The sequence below is a fragment of the Colossoma macropomum genome, unplaced genomic scaffold (genome assembly GCF_904425465.1).
Source record: "Colossoma macropomum unplaced genomic scaffold, Colossoma_macropomum, whole genome shotgun sequence".
Lineage (NCBI taxonomy): Eukaryota > Metazoa > Chordata > Actinopteri > Characiformes > Serrasalmidae > Colossoma > Colossoma macropomum.
The window spans coordinates 30,924,474-30,945,390 of record NW_023494799.1 but is presented as its reverse complement, the minus strand read 5'-3'; the positions used below and the strand labels follow the sequence as shown (position 1 = coordinate 30,945,390).

General features: G+C 37.6%; 1 protein-coding gene across 1 annotated transcript; it reads right to left on the bottom strand.

Moving 5' to 3' along the window:
* Positions 1-4,435: 4,435 nt before the first annotated feature.
* Positions 4,436-16,946, bottom strand: LOC118818718 (complement factor H-related protein 1-like). Its single transcript, XM_036586075.1, has 4 exons — positions 16,820-16,946; positions 11,707-11,862; positions 6,202-6,372; positions 4,436-5,074 (listed from the first exon to the last, which is right to left on the bottom strand). Exons 1-4 carry the CDS (start codon positions 16,890-16,892, stop codon positions 4,875-4,877), a joined length of 600 nt encoding a protein of 199 aa, XP_036441968.1. The 5' UTR covers positions 16,893-16,946; the 3' UTR covers positions 4,436-4,874.
* Positions 16,947-20,917: the final 3,971 nt, after the last annotated feature.

Genomic DNA, 20,917 nt, shown 5'->3' with positions numbered 1-20,917 from the left:
ACTAAACAGTTGTTGCTATGAGTATTTTTAGCAGTGGTGGACAGTAATGAAGCAAATGTAATTCATTACTGTACTTAAGTAGTTTTTTCATGTATCTGTACTTTACTGAAGTATCTCCATTTTGGGCGACTTTTTACTTTCACTCCACTACATTTCAAAGTCAAATATCTTACTTTTTACTCCACTACATTATGCAAAATCTGTCATTCCTTTTGGCTTTTGTGTGTATAAAAACGTAACGTCAAAACGAAAGAAGCGCAAAGCAAGAACACCAATCAGGGCACAGCGCGCACTTTGTTTTGAGATTTTTATGACCTGTTGGACATACCGACCCAGCGCAAGCATACGGTTCAACGTCAGTGCAGCAGTGTAAAATTTTGGGAGTGTCTATTCCAACATAAATGATGAACTAACCTAACTTTGTGTAAATAGACCACAATATAGAAATATGTACACATATGCAGTTGTGACTGGCGTATGTCTTTTTATGAATTTATACAAACACATTTCATTTTATAGTAAATTTGTTTTGGTTAGTTTATGTTTATGAACAGAGACCTACAGATGCAATATGGTAAAGGAAAACTCATTTGTGAACCTGTGTTTAAAGCAAGTTTTTACTAAACTTAAACTTGTAACTAAGTTGCATTAAGTTAATTAATCTTTTAGTACTTTTACTTTCGATACTTAAGTACATTTGAAAGTAAATACTTTTGTACTTTTACTCAAGTGGAGGTCTAAAGGGAGGACTTCTACTTTTACTGGAGTAATATTTTACCTTGGATATCTCTACTTTAACTCAAGTACATTATTTGTGTACTTTGTCCACCACTGATTTTTAGCCACATTGCATTTAAAAATTGGGAGTGAATGAAAGTTGGTGCATAACGATAGTTGAACCGTGAAGCTGAACCACAGTATGGCTGCTGAGGACAACTTCAGTGTTCAAAGGGCAGATTTACTAGTGTTTCACGCCGTCCCAAACCCATTTTGGTGTTAAAAAGTGACTGTCGCAATCAGAATTGGGTGGAATAGTTTGAAAAGTAGTGTTGGTTAAACACTGAATACACTGTCCTACATGTATTAATGTGATGTATTTCATTACAATACATAAACAAAGTAACTAACACATTTTAACAGTAACTGTATTCTAAATATTGTCTTTACAAAATGTAACTTGGACTCAATATAAACACTAAATTTCTGTATTGTGAATATATATTCTGTTACATCCTAACTTTGATCCTGATTTATAAAATATGCTCAACCAGGATTATGCCAGTTATACAACTAATGATTGGATAAATGTGAAGTATTTGCTGTCAGTGCTGATGATCAAAACAAGGCACTAAATACACAGGGGTAAATGTATCTCTGGCCATATTTAGATGTGCATAAGATAGAGATGGGACAGTCAGATTTAAGTCGCATGTTGACTAACACAAAAACCTGACTGCCTCAGCCAGGAAGCTTAAACTGGGCCATGGATGGAGTAGTTGTTAGAAAATAAAGGGTTTTGAAGGCATCTTGACCTTAAAGGGGAAATCTTTTCAAAATGTCCAGATAATTAAATTATTGGGATTTAAACAAGTTCTTTCAGAGTGGTTTAATGTGAAATGGTTAACTGTAGAGAAACATACTGACTTCTTTACAGTGTTGGTGATAGTTACCAGGGATCGGGATGTCTACAGTGTGTGCTATCCAAAACCACCATGCTGCAGTTGGAATTCCACTGCCAGCCATACAATTATAGCAGGGTTGTTGCTGCTCTTCATTGAACTAACTACAGAACATATTTACATATAAAGTCTCTCTGCTGCCACGGAGATACCCATGGTGCTCTGCACTTATTTTCGGGTACTATTTTGCCTTAAAAGGTCATGCATGTATCTCTTCACTATGAATGCATTAAAAACTATATGTTTTAAGCCAAGAACCTTCACAAAAAACATTGTCTCAGGACTTAAGCAGTATATTTGTAACTTTTTTATGTATGAGCTTTCTGTGAGGCAGCTTTGAAATGTTCAGTAGCTGTTCAAGGCATGAAACACTTCAGACATCTGGTTCCTATCACTGTGAACAATTCTGTTCACAGTGATGGGAACCTGTTTAACCAGTGATAGGAATCTGTTTAAGTGAGGTAAAGAAAACAGGCTAGGCTAACACAACATTAGCTAACTGGCTGACAAATCAACTAGTTTAACCCATAGAGTCTCTGGTTTACCCTCACTTCATAGTGAGTGTGAGAGTGAAAGAACAAGAGAGATAGAAATAACGTTATTGACAGCTTTTTATAGTCTTTGTTTTTAGATTTCGCTTCAGTATTTGGAAACAATAACATCAGTATTTGCCATATATTGTTGTTGCATTAATACAGTAAGTTAATGTCAGTGAAAAGGTCGAGGCTGAAGTTTTTTCCTATTCGCCAGATTCTTGTTCGAGTTTCCGCTGTGAGGCACCAGAATGAAACTGCTGCAGCATTTAAGGTGGAAAATTCAATCAGGAAGCTGATTCAGTTTAGTGTGAAAAGATCATCATAACCTGGTTTTATATTCCTCAATTCCTCAACCTGTAGATGGACATTAAGAGGCAGCAGCTCCGTCGAAGGCCAGTCAGAGGAGAATATTTTTACCAGTTAAATTAAACTGATTGATCATTATTTCCTTGAGTTCTTATAAATCTGAGTTTAATAAAATGAATGTATTACTAAACACAGAAAGAGAGGGAGAGAAAGAAGCTGAAGGAGACTGACAGGACTGAAGGAGCTGATCTGATGGAGGTTAGTGATCAAGAAGAAAGCGAGGGAGAGCTGTATTAGCTTTTGGTTAAAATTAATACTGAATTTAATTTAACTAAGAAAACATAATATTTGTCACCATGACCATGAAATTCTGTCACCTAGCTTATTAAACATGCCTACAGAGCAAAATCACACTCTTTCTGATTGCACCAACTGAGACTGAGCAGTCTAATATGCTTTTTGATAGGCTACAACGGGCTGGCTCCTTACATTGGGGCAGTGGAGGTTGGGGAAGCAGCCTTGTGACCGGAAGGTCGATCCCTGAGCTGACAGCATGTGACTGAAGTGCCCTTGACCTAGGCACCTAACCCCCTAACAGCTCCCTGGGCGCCGTGGATAGGGCTGCCCACCGCTCTGGGCGCGTGTGCTCATGGCCCACTAAAAAACACTTACATATGTCCATGTCCATCTACTGCTAGCTCTGTACTGAGAACAGTTGCTGTACAGCAAACTGGAAACTTTGTTGGGTATTATGGGAAGTGTAGTGTTTGTAAATTACTGCAGTCATAATGTTTTTGTTATGTAGTTTAGCACAACATAATTAACTCTATATCTTGCATGTTTATGTGACATGGAAACATTGGGTCCAGTGATGATCCTGCTTTTATACCTTTGGATGCTATTTTTTGGGTTTATCTTCACACTTCTACCAGTGTTTGTGTCATCAGCTGCTGTGGTTACTGATATCACTGACAGTTGTTTTGGTTTTTTTTTCTTTATAGCTCGCACAGTGTATCTGTCATCAGCTGCTGTTGTTTTCTTTGGCCAAGCTGTTTGATGGTTGCTAGTACACCAGTGGTTTCTTTTTTTCAGGACATTCCAAACTGTTACACTGGCTAAGCCCAGTGTTTGCAATGACTTTGCTTTTCCCTCTTTTCTCAGCTTCAGAATGGTTTGCAAATGCATTTTCACAGGAAAAAACAGGGCTCAAACCATAAGTAGACATTTGGAGCAATTAGTTGTTTAAAAATTAATGTAACAGGGCACACCTGGGCAACAAGTAACACCTATTAGTCATATGTTCCAATATTTATGCTGGGTGGGTTCAAAGAAGAGGTGCCATGTTTTAAGCTGTTCAACACATCTAGATGTGACTATCAAGAAATAAAAGCTAACATTCTGATGTATCATTATCATTTTTTGATCTCAAACCCAAATGTCTTTGGTTCATAGAAAAAACGTAAGTACTTTTAGAGTAGACTGTATACTGCGCTGACATTGGTCGAGTTAAATAAAAACAAATGGCAAAAATACAAATGTTTCATATTGTTTCAGAAATAAAAACTGACATCCTCTGCTTAATTTCATGCTTAATTTCGATCTGGACATTCTATGGATATATAACAACAATAACACAATAGCTGCAAAAAAAGGATGAGGAAAATTAGGATATTAAAAAACTGATGCTTTAAAATATCACACATATTCCTAGCAGGTGGGCAATATGAACATCACTACAACATTAAACTCCTGCAGTTTAGTAACTCTTACAATTATCTCATATTTAAAATAAATCTTCCTCCAGTTTTCAGTTGATCACAGCTAGGATATCTCACTGTAGCTAAAAATTAAGAAATAATAAATATGCATTATGTACATTTACATTTCTGTAAAGACAAAGATAAAAAGAAATAGTGAACATTCTTAAATGCTTTATTAATTTTGCTGGAAAACATAATCAATGAACAACATAGAGCAAGCAAAGCTTATGAATAGTTCAAAGGGCTTCTTTTTTAATGCTACTTAAGAGGTTAAAATTGTAAATGACATTTCATTTGATCTCGAGGCGCTGTGTTTTATATAATATTTTATTTTTTTTATTCAGGTCATGAAACTAAGAGGAGCTCTCTGGTCATCATCATTTATTGTATTTGACTGCACACAATCCATTCTTCTGCTAACTGAATGGACGTTTACCTGAATGTAGTTTGAATGGCAGCCTCCTCAGTTATTTATCACTACACAAACATCTAAACTTTAACACAGCATGTTAAAATGACTTCACTGTGATTCTTCTTTAAGCAGTGAAGTGCACAACTAACCCCCCCACAGCATTTTAATGGGAACCTGTGGCTCACTGTTCACAAACAGGCAAGAGAATTTCTCCATTATTGCAGCGCTGACGGAAAGGAACACTGCCTTTCACTAGTCTATATCCTCTTTTACAAGAAAACGCAATAAAATCTTTATGTGTTGAATAGATTTTTTCTGTGTATTTATGCCTTAGCTGTATATTACGGTCATCCATAGCTTTAAGATCCACAGTGCAGGGTTCTGAAATCAAACAAACATGTTTTAATTAGTACATTCATGGTTGTGTTTATGTTCAGTGATATAACTGAGACAGTACATAGTACAGATTAAGACATGGAAAACATACAGATGGAAAAAAGAGCATCTCCTTATTATAATACAGTTACTCCTCTGTGTATCACTCTGCTCTGTGTGGTTTGTGTAACTCTGGAGTTCCTCTTCTTCATTTTAATTCCCGGATTCCCTGAACTTCACGTTTTTCCAGCTCTAACGTGCTCGAGCTAACCTAATGAAGCTCAGTAATGAGACGATGTGTGGAGTCAAGTGTGCTGTTAGCAGAATAAACACTAAAATGTGCAGAGAAGGAGAACATCAGGACCAGCATTGTGAATCACTGATCTACTCATAAATTGAGGAATACTGTAATCTACACCAGGGGAACAGTTGTAGTGACTAATTGTTGTTTATGACCTCCCTTAAGGGGAAGATCTAACTACAACTGCCCAGATACACAGAGACTTACCGGTTTATTAGATACATTAATGTAGCTCCTCAGTAATTGGTCATTTAATCAGCCGACCATAGAGGTGCACATTATAGATACATGATTACTGACTGTAGCTCATCTGTCATGCAGTGCTCAGCTGCTTGCCATTTTGTTCATAAACTCATTTTTGACATTTGCTGAAATTATGTTTATCTTCTCATCCGCAAGTCTTTGAAAGAAATAGTTTTACGATATTAATAATCACTGAGCAGTAAATGTTTAGATTAATTTGGTTTGGTTACACCTGAAAATCTGTTTTTAAATGGTAATAATTAGTTTTCTAATGTTTAATGTACTAAGGGTCTAATGTTTTTTTTTCTTTTGTTTGAAATGTGTTTTTGATTGAAGTTAAAAAAAAATACATGCCCGTGTATTTTTCCATATGTTTTTTATTTTATGTATTGTAATTAATGAATTCATTTATTTAACTAGTCTCTTTTCCTTACTGACATCATTTTTTAAAAGTGAGCGAACATGATCACTGGAGCGAAGCATTACAGGAACTAGCAATAAAATAACATTTTTCTGCAACTGTTAATGCACAGTTACTTTATATTTGATTAATGTAAAAAATAGAAAAGAGTAAAACAGTAGTACTCACTCCAGCACTTCCCACTTCCTGCCCATCTGCCTCGTGTGCAGGTCAGATCACCTTCCTTAACATAGAGTGCAGGACAGTCATAAGCAGCTTTTTCACCGTTCTCATATCGATCCTTAAAATCCTGTACGGCATGTTCAATCTGTGGGGGCCGGCCACAGTCTAGTGTTGTTGCTGTTCACACACACACACACACACACACACACACACACACACACACATACACATTGTATAAAAGAATTGTAGGTACTTTGTCGTGTTCTTTCATGCCCAGTCAAGCAACACACTAAAATTAGGCCTGTTATCACATGGATTTCACTGGGCTTCAGAACGAGCCTACAACACTGTTTTAGTCTGGGCAGCACAACTTTCTTGCAATTTAGCAGCAACATCCCCAAAGTAGCAAACTGTAGAGGAATGATTCAGTTCTCTGTACCAAACATGTAGCTTTTTTCTACCGTGTTTGTGTCTTAGTAGTCTTCTGTGTGCAAGTCTGAGTCTTATATGGGTGCCTGATTATACACAAATTGTATATTGATACATTTAGATTGCCACAAGCCAAACACTGTACATCTTGGTCAGCAGGGGTAGAAAGTACTTTGTACTTTGTTACTATGATTGTTACCATAACTGATGTATTATTTTGAAACGTTTTATTTTTGAATGCTTTTTACACCTTTTTATTTAGACCTTCACAGTCTTTGTTCCAAATCTCTATAACCAAGAAATGTTAGTTTTTTTGTATCTTTCCAGTCAATCAAATTACTGCATGTTTTAATAATTTGTTTTTCTTAAAATATCCAACCAAATTCACATTACTGTAAAATGAAACTGCCCACAACTTTGCTAATTTCTCTTTATAGAAGGACTAGTACAGCCCATTTATGACCAAAAAAGGGAAATCTTTTAATTTCTGTCAAAACACTTTTTATTTTTATATGTCTGAGGAGGTTTAAATGTTGATCCTTTTGTTGTTTTTTATCTTGCGCTCAAGTACATTTTTGGCTCACACGTTTCCTGCATACCTCTAAAGCTTTCATTGATGGATTATAAAGTTTTAGCTGGCATTGAATACATTCTCGGTCTTAAAAATAACTCCTCCATGCACAGGTCATCTTAGCAGTTTTTCCACATTGTTTTCTGGGTCACCTCAAACATGTTTTGAGCTCCATTTCTCTTCAATTGTGCAAGTGGTTGCTTTCACTATTTTTCAAGGCTATCGCCTTATTTCATTTGTCTGTTGTCTCGATGACCAGGGCACTTTTAGTCACTGTTGAAGTCAGTATAACAGTACTGGAGAGCGACAAGGGAGTCATGCCTTGAGGACCAGGCCCCAGCTGCATAAAACACCTTAAACTAAGTTTTCCCCTAAGACAGGGGTGTCAAACTCAGCCACTCAAAGGGCCATATTTAAAAATCACAGTAAATCTGTGGGCCAGCTGTGTTTTTATTTTTGCTTAACATTTTGCCATGACCCAAACGGGCCGTTGTTTATTCAAAACAGGCCAAAACTGCAACAGGAAAATAGAAGCATTGAATACATATTCAAAAATAATTCTAAATAAAAATAAATTGTTTTAGGTAATCTCTCTCACTCACTATTAAACTCTCACACAGTCATACTCTCTCACACTGCATGCAAGGCTTGCATGCAGCTGCTTGGCCATAGAAACCCATGCCATGAAGCTCCTGGTGCACAATTTTTGTGCTGATGTTGATGAAAAATAGATGAGAAAAAAACAAAACTCTGGAAGCAAATTTGACAGTCAAGAAACTGAAGCTGAAAAGAGCTTCTGTAAACAGGACAATGAACCAAAACATAACTCAAAATCCACCTACTTGAGGAAATGCAAGCTGAAGCTTTTGGAGTGCCCCCCACAGTCCCCTGACTTATAGATCATTCAAAAACTGTGCGTACGTGTTAAATGTGCATGCAAGACGGCCCAAGCATATCGTAGAACTAGAAACGTTCTGCATGAAAGAGTGGGTTAAAACTCCTAACTGACAACAAAATCATTTGCAGATCTGATACCTGCCAAAGGTACTGGTTTAGTTGGGTGTCCAAACTTGTACACATACCACCATCACTTGGCTACTTGGCTGCTTGATGCATTGATTGTATACTCATGTGAATTTCCCAGTGTGTGCATTTTCAAGTTTCCATTAAACCTGCTCTTGGATTGTATCCTGGTGTTTGAAAAATAGAAGCAAGTTGGTATATAGATAAATAGATACTGATATTGCTGTGGTAATCTTGCTCATCTAGGGTCTGAAAATGTTGTTGTTAGTCTCTTCAAATGGACACTTGCCAGTGCAGTGGTGTATACTGTCCCAATCTTTCTGCTGATTACAGGTGATGGTAAACCTGTCGGGTTCATATCCAGGAAGACACTGGTACTCAATATGTTACCATATTTTCTGGTAGCTAACATTAACTATAAAAACACTGCAACCCAGCCCACCCGGTTTCCCTCGCAGCCCCACCTCCAAACCCAAACATCACTGCAGTGCCCCTCCCAGCATGCCCCTCCCATTTTTGAGAATTTTTCAAAGTTGAGCCAGGGGTGAAGTTGAAGCTGAAAGTAGTGGAGTGTAGTTACTCTTTAATGCCAGAGGAGGTTTGAACTCTGCAGTTATTGATCAGCAGAGCGTTGGCGATTTTAAGCACTGTGCGCCTCAGACACTTGGCGACCCGCTGTAACTTTACATGGTCTGACACTTCGTGAGTTGCTGTGCTTCCTAAATGTTTCCACTTTTCAATGATACCACTCACAGTTGATGGTGGAATATCTAGGTAGGGAATAAATCTCGCAAACTGACTAGTTGCAATGGTGGCATCCTATTACAGTACCACGCTCAAATTCAGTGAGCTCTTTAGAACAATTCATTCTTTCACTCTTTCTATGTTTCATTCTTTTTATGTTTATAAAGGCAGACTGCATGGCTGGGTGCTTGAGTTTATGCACCTGTGGCAATGGGACTGAATGAAACACTTTAATTCAATGATTAAGAAGTGTGTCCCAATATTTTTGTCAATATAGTGTATTTTTTGGACATGCGCAGACGTCTAAAACAGATCATGATCAGACTTTAAGGGAGTCAATTTTGTATGTTCACAGGCATCAAAAAGAGGCCCTATCCAAACATCTGTAGACGTTCAGAAGTGGGCCTAGTTTGATGTGCAGATATTGAACCTGTAACATGTTTCTCAGATGTACAAAATATGGTCTAAACTATAATTGACATGATTTCTATCACATCTGTAGGTCTCGCCAATGTTGCACGTTTGCTGGGTTTATTTTAACATGATCATTGTGGTTTAACTCCTAATAACACAGCTGAATCACACTGACTGCTGTCAAATTTGAAGCTTAAAAAAGGTGTGGGAACCTGGTGTGTGAGCAAAGTATCAGTAAGTAGTACTCTGCTCACTTGCATCTCTCCTCACATTGCAAATCCAATTCCCAATTCCATTAGGACAGTATGTGAAATGCTAATAAAACACAAAACTGATTTATAAATTCACTTTGATGTGTTTTAAACAAACGCAGTGCAAGACAAGATATTTAATGTTTCATCTTATCAACTTCAATGTTTTTTGTAAATTACACTCATTCTCAAATTGATGTCTGCAGCACGTTCGGAAGAAGTTGGGAAAGGGGCAAATCTAGGGTTTGGAATATTGTGAAATGTTCAGATAACATTTTGATGTAATCATGCTTGGGTATAAAAAAAGCATCCAGGAAATGCCTAGTTGTTTAAGGAAGCGTCAATGATCGCCACTTTGCCAAAAAATGTATCAACATATAGTCCAACTGTTGAGAAACAATTGTCCATAATGAGAGACTGCAAGGTACGCTATGGTGCATAATATTATCAAAAGATTCAGGGAATCTAGAAATGTCTTAAAATGTGCATAAAAAGCAAGGCCAAAAACCACAAATGAATGATGGCCATGATCTTCAATCTTTCAAAAAGCACTGCATTAAAAACGAGCCTGTTCTGTAACAGTTCACCATGCCTTAATACAGGTCACACAAAATTTACTAATCACTGTCTTCTTTTTTTAATGGCATTATGCTTACTCTCCTAACTTTTTTGGCATTTGGTTTGTATTAAGCATTTGCATATTATGCGGAGGGGGCAGGGGTTCAGACATACATTTCATGTTGATTTTTTTTTATACATTTCATCATGTTGAAATTATTTTTAAAAATAAATTTAAATAAATATTATTTACAAAATCATAATCATGACATTTGCAAAAGTTTAGAAACCCTTCCATTTGTAGTTAACATGTTAGGCCTTTACTGACTCAATAGAATAGGTTAGGCAGGTCAAGAATTGTCATTTTGACTTATCAGCTGATGTCCAGAGTGTAAAAATTCTCTGACTCTTCAAACCTTGAACTAACACTTAACAACTATGAGTTCCTCAAAGCAGCTGGCAGAGGACCTAAAAATTAAGCTGATGCCTACAAGGCAAGGCTATAAAAAGATGTCAACATGCTTCTAGCTGTCTGGAAAACTGTCTGGAATGTTATTAATAATGGTAGTTAAGGGAAACTAACTACAAGTCAAGGCATCTAGAAAACCAAGAAAACTGTCTGATAGAACTTGTGTATTGGCTAGAAAGGCAAAGCAAAACCCCCATAAGACAAGGTCCTGCAGGAAGGTTTAGCAAAACAGGAGTGGTGGTGTACAGTTCTGTGCAGCGTTACTTGCACAAACATGATCTGCATGAAACAGTCATCATAAGGAAACCTTACCTATGATGTGGTATTTTGGAAACAAGATCTATGGTAAAAATGGAACAATTAGGCCAGAATCATCAAAAGTATGTTGGAGAAGAAGCATCATTTGATGAAAAGAACTGGGTGGGAAAAGAACAGTGGGGATGTATTATGCTTTGAGGTTGTGTGGCAGCCAATGGTACAGGAAACACTGTGCTAGTAGATGAAAAAATAGATTAGAAAAGATAGATCTGTAAACAGGACAATGATCCAAAACATAACTCAGAATCCACCTACTTCAAGAAATGCAAGCTGAAGCTTTTGGAGTGCCCCCCACAGTCCCCTGACTTATAGATCATTCAAAAACTGTGGGTAGATGTTAAATGTGCATGCAAGACGGCCCAAGCATATCATAGAACTAGAAACGTTCTGCATGAAAGAGTGGGTTAAAACTCCTAAAACTCCTAACTGACAACAAAATCATTTGCAGATCTGATACCTGCCAAAGGTACTGGTTTAGTTGGGTGTCCAAACTTGTACACATACCACCATCACTTGGCTACTTGGCTGCTTGATGCATTGATTGTATACTCATGTGAATTTCCCAGTGTGTGCATTTTCAAGTTTCCATTAAACCTGCTCTTGGATTGTATCCTGGTGTTTGAAAAATAGAAGCAAGTTGGTATATAGATAAATAGATACTGATATTGCTGTGGTAATCTTGCTCATCTAGGGTCTGAAAATTTTGTTGTTAGTCTCTTCAAATGGATACTTGCCAGTGCAGTCGCGCATATTGTCCCAATCTCCCTTCTGATTACAGGTGATGACAAACCTGTCGGGTTCATGTCCATGTAGGCACTGGTACTCGATATTTGTGCCTGGTTTCTTCAGTGTCTTTGCATTTTTGATTGTTGGCACGGTACACGTCACCTCTGAAAGACAGACAATAGATCGTACGATAGTATATCATTTTTCCATATTTGCTCACCTTGTCATGTTGTTTTCCCCAACTGGGGAGACTACACTTGGACTCTCCCTGACTCCGCCCAATCACACTTGAGTTCTGAGTGTGTTGTGTTTATATAGTTTTCCTGCTTGTCTTACTGGATTTGGACTGTGGACATGTCTCTTATGTTGCCTGCTTGTCTTTTGACCTTTGCCTGTTTTGACAGTGAGCACTGGACCGCCCAAATAAAGCCACTTTGCACTTGCAACTGGCTTACAAGCCAGTGGACCAGATTCTTAAAACACAAAGATTTACAGTGGCATTAAGAGCAAACAGAGAACTGACAGCATGTTTTCTCAATGAATATTATCGGCATGTTTTACCATTCGTGTGATATGTGGCACTGTGATGATTTACCCTGACTTGCATGTCCTGACAGAGCGGTGATGTTTCCTTACACAGGCAGGTCATCAACAAATTATGCACGTATACCCACTTTGTTGGTTATACAGTTTATTTAAAGGGCAGATTTTTATATCGGACACATCTATCTTGTTGGTCCACCTTGTAGATGTAAAGTCAAAGACGATAGCTCATCTGTTGCTGCACAGGTAGTTTTAGTCATCTGCTAGTCTTCCAGCAGTGGTCACAGGACACTATTGGCTGGGTATTTTTGGTTGGTGGACTATTCTCAGTCCAGCAGTGACACTGAGGTGTTTAAAAACTCCAGCAGCACTGTTGTGTCTGATCCACTCAGACCAGCACAACACACACTAACACGCCACCTCCATGTCAGGGTCACTGCAGTGCTGAGAATGATCCACCACTTAAATAATACCTGCTGTGTGGTGGTCCTGTGGGGGTCCTAACCATTGATGAACAGGTTAAAAGGGGGCTAACAAAGTATGCAGAGAAACAGATGGACTATACTCTGTGACTGTAGAACTACCAAGTGAACCTATGTGGTAGGTGGAGCTGATAAAATGAACAGTGAATGTAGATACAAGCTTTAAATCCCATGTGTCGAACACAAGGCCCACAGGCCAGATCAGGCCCAGGACACAATCCTATCCGGCCTGCAGAAGTATTTTAATTTTCTATTAATTTTTGCCTGTTTCAGAATGCGTTGCACTACAGTCCCCAACATGCCCTGCATCATAATGTGCACACCGACTGGCTTACCCCAACAGCAATCTATGGGACAGTGGTTACACCTCAATTCCACACCAGTGATATCACCAAACACACTAGCTGCATTTCAGCTGCAGTTCAACCAACATAAGCACCTAATGTTAGCTAAGCAGCTCAGAAGTTGAGCCCAAGAGTTAATGAACTTGCAGCATAGAAAAGATGCCAGGTGTCTGAGCAAATAAGTAGGTTTAAAAGACTGAGCTCCTGGAGACATTTCAATTTTGAGTATTTCAAGTATTCATGCAATATTTCAAGGCCTGCTACAAGTGCCTATATTTTGCTGTTGACAATTTGGCATATTCTGAATTAACAGTGACCAATTCAGGTCATAACAAAACGTTACTTAAAAAGGAATAAAAGCATTCTCTGGCCCACAGATTTGTTGAGGTTTTTTAATATGGCCCTTTTAGTGGTTAAGTTTGACATCCCTGCTTCAAACGATCTGGTTGGTAAAATCTTGTGGGCCGTAGAAGCTTTTGTAGTTGGTTGTGTGGGCTGTGAGTTAATAAACATTGGGAACCTCTTCTCTATAGGATCAGCTCTTTTGAGTTTTCAATTTATTTTCAGTCGAATGTGACAGAAATTGGCTCATTTAAGAAGTATGCAGAAAAACAGATGAAATACAGGCTGTAATTGTAGAACTACAAAGTAAATCTATATTGTAGGTAGAACTGATAAAATGAGCTGTGAATGTAGATACAAGCTGGTGTTCTTAATGAAGTGGCTGGTTGGTGTAAATAATAAAAGTATAAGACAGAAGATAAAAATGCATAGATTTTAGAGAACATATTTTTGTACAAAGACAGTGCTGTGTGTGTGAAAACTGGTCCCACTCTGACCCTGACAGCTGGTCTTTAGACTGTACTTCATTTGAGATATTACTCTGTTGCAATGGAAAATGAGAACATTTATTTTTGTATTTGAAGGCCTTGAGTGCTTCTCATTTTTGAGAAAATAGTGCACACTTACTCATTTTCTGATGAAACATACTTACCAAAGATATTTTTGTACCAAAGACTACATTCATTTTGAAGAATGGACATCAGCTAACTATAGTGTTCCGCTAGCTAACTTTTTTTGCCTGGTTATACTCCAGACATTAAAAGAGCGTGCAATAGAGAAACGTGAGGCTGGGTTTTGAGGGGTATATCATTGTTAGCAATAGATTCTGCCACAATCCAGCACCAACAATTTAAACAGGTTGTCCTCAGATGTACAAAATCAGATCTGGTCCCGTGACAGTAGTCATCTGTGGCATGCATTTGCCAGCTCTGCACACCAGACTTATTGGAGACTGTTATTTAACACATTTGCAAGACTTGCAGTTTGAGGAGACAGCATCAGTTTGAATTCCAGATTGATATCTAGCTGCATGTTCTTAGTTGCATTTATTACAGAGATTAAATGACTGTGCTGGCTGGTTGTGTAGAGCTGTAAGAAAATGCTTTAGACTCAACTTTGAGTTAAAGCTGTTTTTTAAGACGGTGGTAAAAAAGACACTTCTGCTTTCCTGCTCTGCTCCCTGCTGTTCATATATTATTATTATTATTATTATTATTATATTTGTATTATTTATATTTTTTCATTAGATTGTAGTATTAAGCTTTACTACATAGCAAATTAATCAAGTGTGTGTGTATATATATATATATATATATATATATATATATATATATATATATATATACAGTCACGTGCATAAATATTTGGCTTTCGAACAAAGACTCCAGGAGTTGGAGTTGAAATTAATATGAGGGTATTTACATCCAAATTATGTGAACAGTGTAGGAGTTACAACTGTTTCCCTACATGCCACCCCACGCTAGCAAGGTGTGTGAGTTCATGTCAAGTGTGGTATTTACTTGCTTCACCGGCAGTGACAACAGTATTAACTCTTTATTTGAAGTCCAAAAAGCTGTCAGTAAGCCAAAAAATGCTTCACCCAGGAATTTACTGGGGCAAAAGGAAAGAAGCAGCCGGTTTGAAAATATGTGAGTTTCTAGAAACTGACATTTCTGTAACCAGCTGGCTAGAAAACTAACTAGTGAACTAGCTAACCAACCAGTTAACAGCTGCTTGTGACAGCTTTTATTCCTCTTCTTTAGCCTGTTTTTGTGATCTACACAACTATATTATTCATTTTTTTCATTGCTGATTTTCCACAGAGCAGAGATTCCTTTAGAATCCAAAAGATGAAAATGATTACAGAAGTGGAGACTCAGACGCTCTTCTCAGAGATGGGTAGAGTAGCCTAAACCCAGTCTCAAGTAAAAGTATTAACACTTGGATAAAATAATGACTCAAATAAAAAGCAACTTGAGCAGCAGTACAAAAGTAAAAGGGTAACACTTTACATTAAGGGTCGCTAATTAATCATTAAATATATATTTATCAACTATTAATTTCCCATTATTTAGTTATTAGTTAACTATTCATTAAGCATTAGTGTAACAGATTTTGCAATTTTAATATTATTATTGCTAGAACCTTATGTGAGGGTGTGAGGTAACCCGGATTTATTTGAAGTCTACAGACCAGGGCAAGAGAGAGAAACGCTCGCACCAAGGATGCTTTAGAAAAGGGAATTTATTGGCGAAATATCAAACTACTTTTGGCTGGTTGTGTAGAGCTGTAAGAAAATGCTTTAGACTCAACTTTGAGTTAAAGCTGTTTTTTAAGACGGTGGTAAAAAAGACACTTCTGCTTTCCTGCTCTGCTCCCTGCTGTTCATATATTATTATTATTATTATTATTATTATTATATTTGTATTATTTATATTTTTTCATTATTAAGTATACTAGTATACTAGTATACTAAGTATACTAGTATTAAGCTTTACTACATAGCAAATTAATCAAGTGTGTATATATATATATATATATATATATATATATATATATATATACAGTCACGTGCATAAATATTTGGCTTTCGAACAAAGACTCCAGGAGTTGGAGTTGAAATTAATATGAGGGTATTTACATCCAAATTATGTGAACAGTGTAGGAGTTACAACTGTTTCCCTACATGCCACCCCACGCTAGCAAGGTGTGTGAGTTCATGTCAAGTGTGGTATTTACTTGCTTCACCGGCAGTGACAACAGTATTAACTCTTTATTTGAAGTCCAAAAAGCTGTCAGTAAGCCATCATTAGGCTGAAGAAATAAATCAAACCCAACTGAGAGATAGCAAAACCATTAGATGTGTCCAAATCCACTGTTTGATACATTCTTAAAAAAAATAATGAATAAAAATAATGCAATAGTGAGAAAAGACCAGGGAAAACAACAGGTGGATGAAGGAAGATTCTTTCTCTGATGAAAAAAACCTTCACAACAGTTGGGAAGAGGAAGAAGACCCTCCAGGAGTAATGTATATGTGATAAATATAATAAAAATGACAGACATGCATTTTCCAAACCCACTGAAGGTTCTACACTGCTGTGTTTGCCTAACAGTGTTTATGTTCCACACAGCCTGTGCAAGGAGGTCATAGCATCTAACTGATGTTCCAACAAGACAAACAGAATCTCTAAAATCTGAAGAGTACTGAGTGCCATGACAAGGTGCAGTGACAGAAATAGTGCTACAATAATAAATCTAGTAAAATCACAATATTTATCGACTAAAAATATGATTAGTATAAAGTACTTCATTGTAATACATTTTCAATAGTTTCCATATCTGAATGTGCAGTGAAAGGTAAAGGATACAGTTACTACAGAAAAACATATGATGTAAAAAAGTCTTACCATCTTGTGATGATGTGTAAACACAGAAACACACAAAGAAAAGATGTAGAATAACTAGACTCCGCTTCTTCATTTTGCTGAAAAAGTTAGTATGACGGTTGAGACTAAGCAAGTTCTGCTTTAAGCAAGGTCAATATTTTTCAACTGAGTCCCGCCCATTCCTGTATTTCCAACCCAGTGAAAGGAAATTACACAAGAAAACACCTTTAAATTTGTATTATATTATTATTTTATTTCTTTATTTTTTAACTTTTAATCACATATATTTTCATGCTAACAGACATGAAGTGATACTGGAATACACAGTTAAATCAGTTTCCTGCGTTAAAAATGACTAAAACTAATTCACAGCTCTAATTTGGGCTGGACTGGGGAAAAAATCTCAACATTGTAAGTGTATATAACCTATTCAGGACACAGACCTGTGAGGAAAGTCAGTGTAGTGATTTGGGTGCAAAGCATATTAGAATACAACAGAACAGAACTGTATTAAAAGGTTCTGCTTGTGTAGAAAAAAATGCTTCACCCAGGAATTTACTGGGGCAAAAGGAAAGAAGCAGCCGGTTTGAAAATATGTGAGTTTCTAGAAACTGACATTTCTGTAACCAGCTGGCTAGAAAACTAACTAGTGAACCAGCTAACCAATCAGTTAACAGCTGCTTGTGACAGCTTTTATTCCTCTTCTTTAGCCTGTTTTTGTGATCTACACAACTATATTATTCATTTTTTTCATTGCTGATTTTCCACAGAGCAGAGATTCCTTTAGAATCCAAAAGATGAAAATGATCACAGAAGTGGAGACTCAGACGCTCTTCTCAGAGATGGGTAGAGTAGCCTAAACCCAGTCTCAAGTAAAAGTATTAACACTTGGATAAAATAATGACTCAAATAAAAAGCAACTTGAGCAGCAGTACAAAAGTAAAAGGGTAACACTTTACATTAAGGGTCGCTAATTAATCATGAAATATATAATAATCAACTATTAATTTCCCATTATTTAGTTATTAGTTAACTATTCATTAAGCATTAGTGTAACAGATTTTGCAATTTTAATATTATTATTGCTAGAACCTTATGTGAGGGTGTGAGGTAACCCGGATTTATTTGAAGTCTACAGACCAGGGCAAGAGAGAGAAACGCTCGCACCAAGGATGCTTTAGAAAAGGGACTTTATTGGCGAAATATCAAACTACTTTTGGACTACATTCAATTATAAACAACAGAAAATAAAACCAGAAAACAAAACAAAACAAAGTGATAGTAATGAAAGACAAAATAGCTCGAGTAAGTTAGAGTGATTCACGGCTAAATGGTATGAGGCAGTGTGGTTGGGGGAGTCGCTTGGGAGAGCCTCTAGAGAATTAACCTAAGCCTGGACGGGAAGAACTATATGGCTGGATGTACCTATAAAAGTTCTCTTATTAAATAAATTGGCGTCAGGGCCCTGAATGCAAATTGATGGCTCCAGCTTACGTGGGAGTCGGGGGCTGACTTCAGGCGGGGTCGTCTCAGGACAGACTCGATCGAAGGCTGGAGCTCACGCGGTGGTTCCTCTCCTCGCTGGCCGTGGATGCTGCATCTCCGTGCGGGCATGCGCCTTCCCGTCAGTGATTGGGCGGAGGCGTCTCGTGGCCGTCTGACGGTGGAGCTTGGGTGGCCTTTCGAGGGTCGATCTGTTCACAGATCAGTGCGTGGCTCTGGGTGCGATGCTGGGTCTCCGTGGCGTCAGAACCGCTCCCACTCCGCTGGCAAGGTTCAGGTTGCAATCAGGGTTCTGAGGCTGGTGGTACCAATTTAACTAACTACCTCTCTTTAGCAGAATCGAAAGTTATGGATATATCCTCCCTGGCCCGACAAGAAATATCCACCTTCCTTCTCTGAGGGTGGTTCAAACTTAAGGTGTGTAGGCGAACAGGCAAACAAACAAAGGTTTCAGATCTGATAATTTAGCGTCCTAATACTTCTGACCTGTCTTTCTGACCTAGGCCGGCACAAACTTAGAAACTTGTTGCGAACGCAGGAACTCTCCCAAATTTTGCGGTGCACTCTGGTTTTGTTCAGCTGGGGGCCGTTCCCTTCAGGGGTGGAACCCAGGTGTTGATAGGTTCTCTCACCTAACGGATAATTAGCTATTCCTAATTCTTGGTCCTGATTGGTGGGGGTTTCTCCGTGCGCCCTACCAGGGAACTCCCTCCTTTGTTCCTTCTAGGTTTAAAAGTTTAATTCGATTGAACAAAACAGTTTTCAGATCAATTAGGTTACTAAAATCCATAACCTACAAACCTAACATTTAGGTATCTACGTGCAGTTTCTACCCACATTATCTGAGAACAACTATGGCAAAGGCAGAAACAATCTTATAGATAATCCTTGGGTGTCTTTTCATTGCAGGAACTTTCAACACAGTAAAATCATTACTTCAAATGACTAAATCAAGTAAACGAAAAGAGTAAAAAAATAGAAGGCTAAATAAAATAAGTGACAAGAAAACCTAGGTGCATAGTGTTCTAAAATCACTACTTTAAATGGTTATTTCGGTAACTTCAGACATTTATCCCACACATTCCTAACGTCTGACAAAGAAAGGATGAATACACTTTAATTAACTGAGTATACTAATACAAGCATCATCACTCGTGAAATTAGATAACGTTGATAGTCGAGCATGCATATCAATGAGTTTTCCTGGGATCCTTTGTGAGTAACAGTCCTTAGGTGGTGGCGTGGTAATCCTCGTTTTCACCCCTTGGGGGTGCTGTGGGTCCATGCTTGAGATCCCTAGGGAATTTAGAAAGTTGGAATTGTGCCGTCCAAAGTCGTACAAATTCCGTTTTGGTATGTCTAGTTTAGTTAAAAAGATTTTCTAACGAATGGTTGTAGTTTGGAGGGGACAAGTACCTTAGAAATGTACTTTCTGTTACTTAGGATAAAAGTTGCCCACAGGATTTTGGAGACTAGCGCAGCTGCATTCCAGTGAAGAGTCCTGTTTTTCTCCAGGTCAAAGGAGAGGGGTGCAGCCTCTTGATTCAGCCGTAAATCTGACTGAGTCTGGGGTTGGGGTATTAAGCCGACAGCTTTATGCCACAATCCCAGACTTGATGGAGCCAAAAGGCCCTTAACTTTTGGGTAAACACTCTGCCGGAGGTAGAGTTTCAGCCAGTGTTCGCTACATTAGCTATTACTTAGTAATTGATTAAGCACTTATCAATTAGTAATTAAGTACACTGTTAGGTCATAAGTTAGTTTGTCGTTAGTTTATGGCTTACTTACTCATTATCTGTGTACTAACTGCTGCTTATTACATTGTTAATTAACTAATAAGTATTTTTCTTCATATAAAGAAGTAACGTGATAATTTACTAGCACTTATGTGTTAATCCCGCTAATTATCTGTTAATTAACTTTCCATCACCTCCATATATTCAGTTGCTTCACTTTTCTCACATTGGTTCTTGTTCATTAAAGATGCTTATGGTCACATCTGACCGTAAGATGAGTGCACACAAATTCACTGACAGTCTTGTTATTCATCACGTTCATCTTGGCATATCTGTACAAACTAACTCATATCTGGTAGGAGTGCATGTAAATTTGGGCATAAATGCTGGATATGTGGCTAATTAACCAAAACTATTATCAACATAATCTGTAATAGCAAAAATAAAAACAACAGTAGAAAATATCAATAATACTAATTTGTGTGCATGACAGTCCAGTACAAAAGTGGATGTTCTTACTTTACATGCACATTGATATAAACAAGTGCTGCAACTATTTCATGTTCCTTTTAAAGACACATTACACTGTGATTTTGTTGTCATACACTGCAATAATACAGCATTTATTTTAGGGAATTAATTGCACTAAACAATCACTGTACTATGTTAACAACACTGAGAGTATTTTGTTTTATTTCACATCTTATTTTTTTCCAGTTGTTGTCATTTTAATACTATTAAGTACTCACTGCTGGACATCAAACTCCACCCATGAGCACAGCCATTAGCTTTCATGCCAAACACTGCCGTTTTATTGGCTGGCTACTGAAACATCTGCATGAATTAGTGTGTGCTTCATGTAAATGATATGTAAATGAGG

Excerpts from the sequence above, each read along its gene's own strand:
- LOC118818718 (XM_036586075.1), bottom strand. The coding sequence starts at position 16,892 with ATGAAGAAGCGGAGTCTAGTTATTCTACATCTTTTCTTTGTGTGTTTC. Across the intron at positions 11,863-16,819 it reads TTACACATCATCACAAGATG|AGGTGACGTGTACCGTGCCA; the intron begins GTAAGACTTTTT and ends TCTGTCTTTCAG. Across the intron at positions 6,373-11,706 it reads CAATATGCGCGACTGCACTG|CAACAACACTAGACTGTGGC; the intron begins GCAAGTATCCAT and ends GTGTGTGAACAG.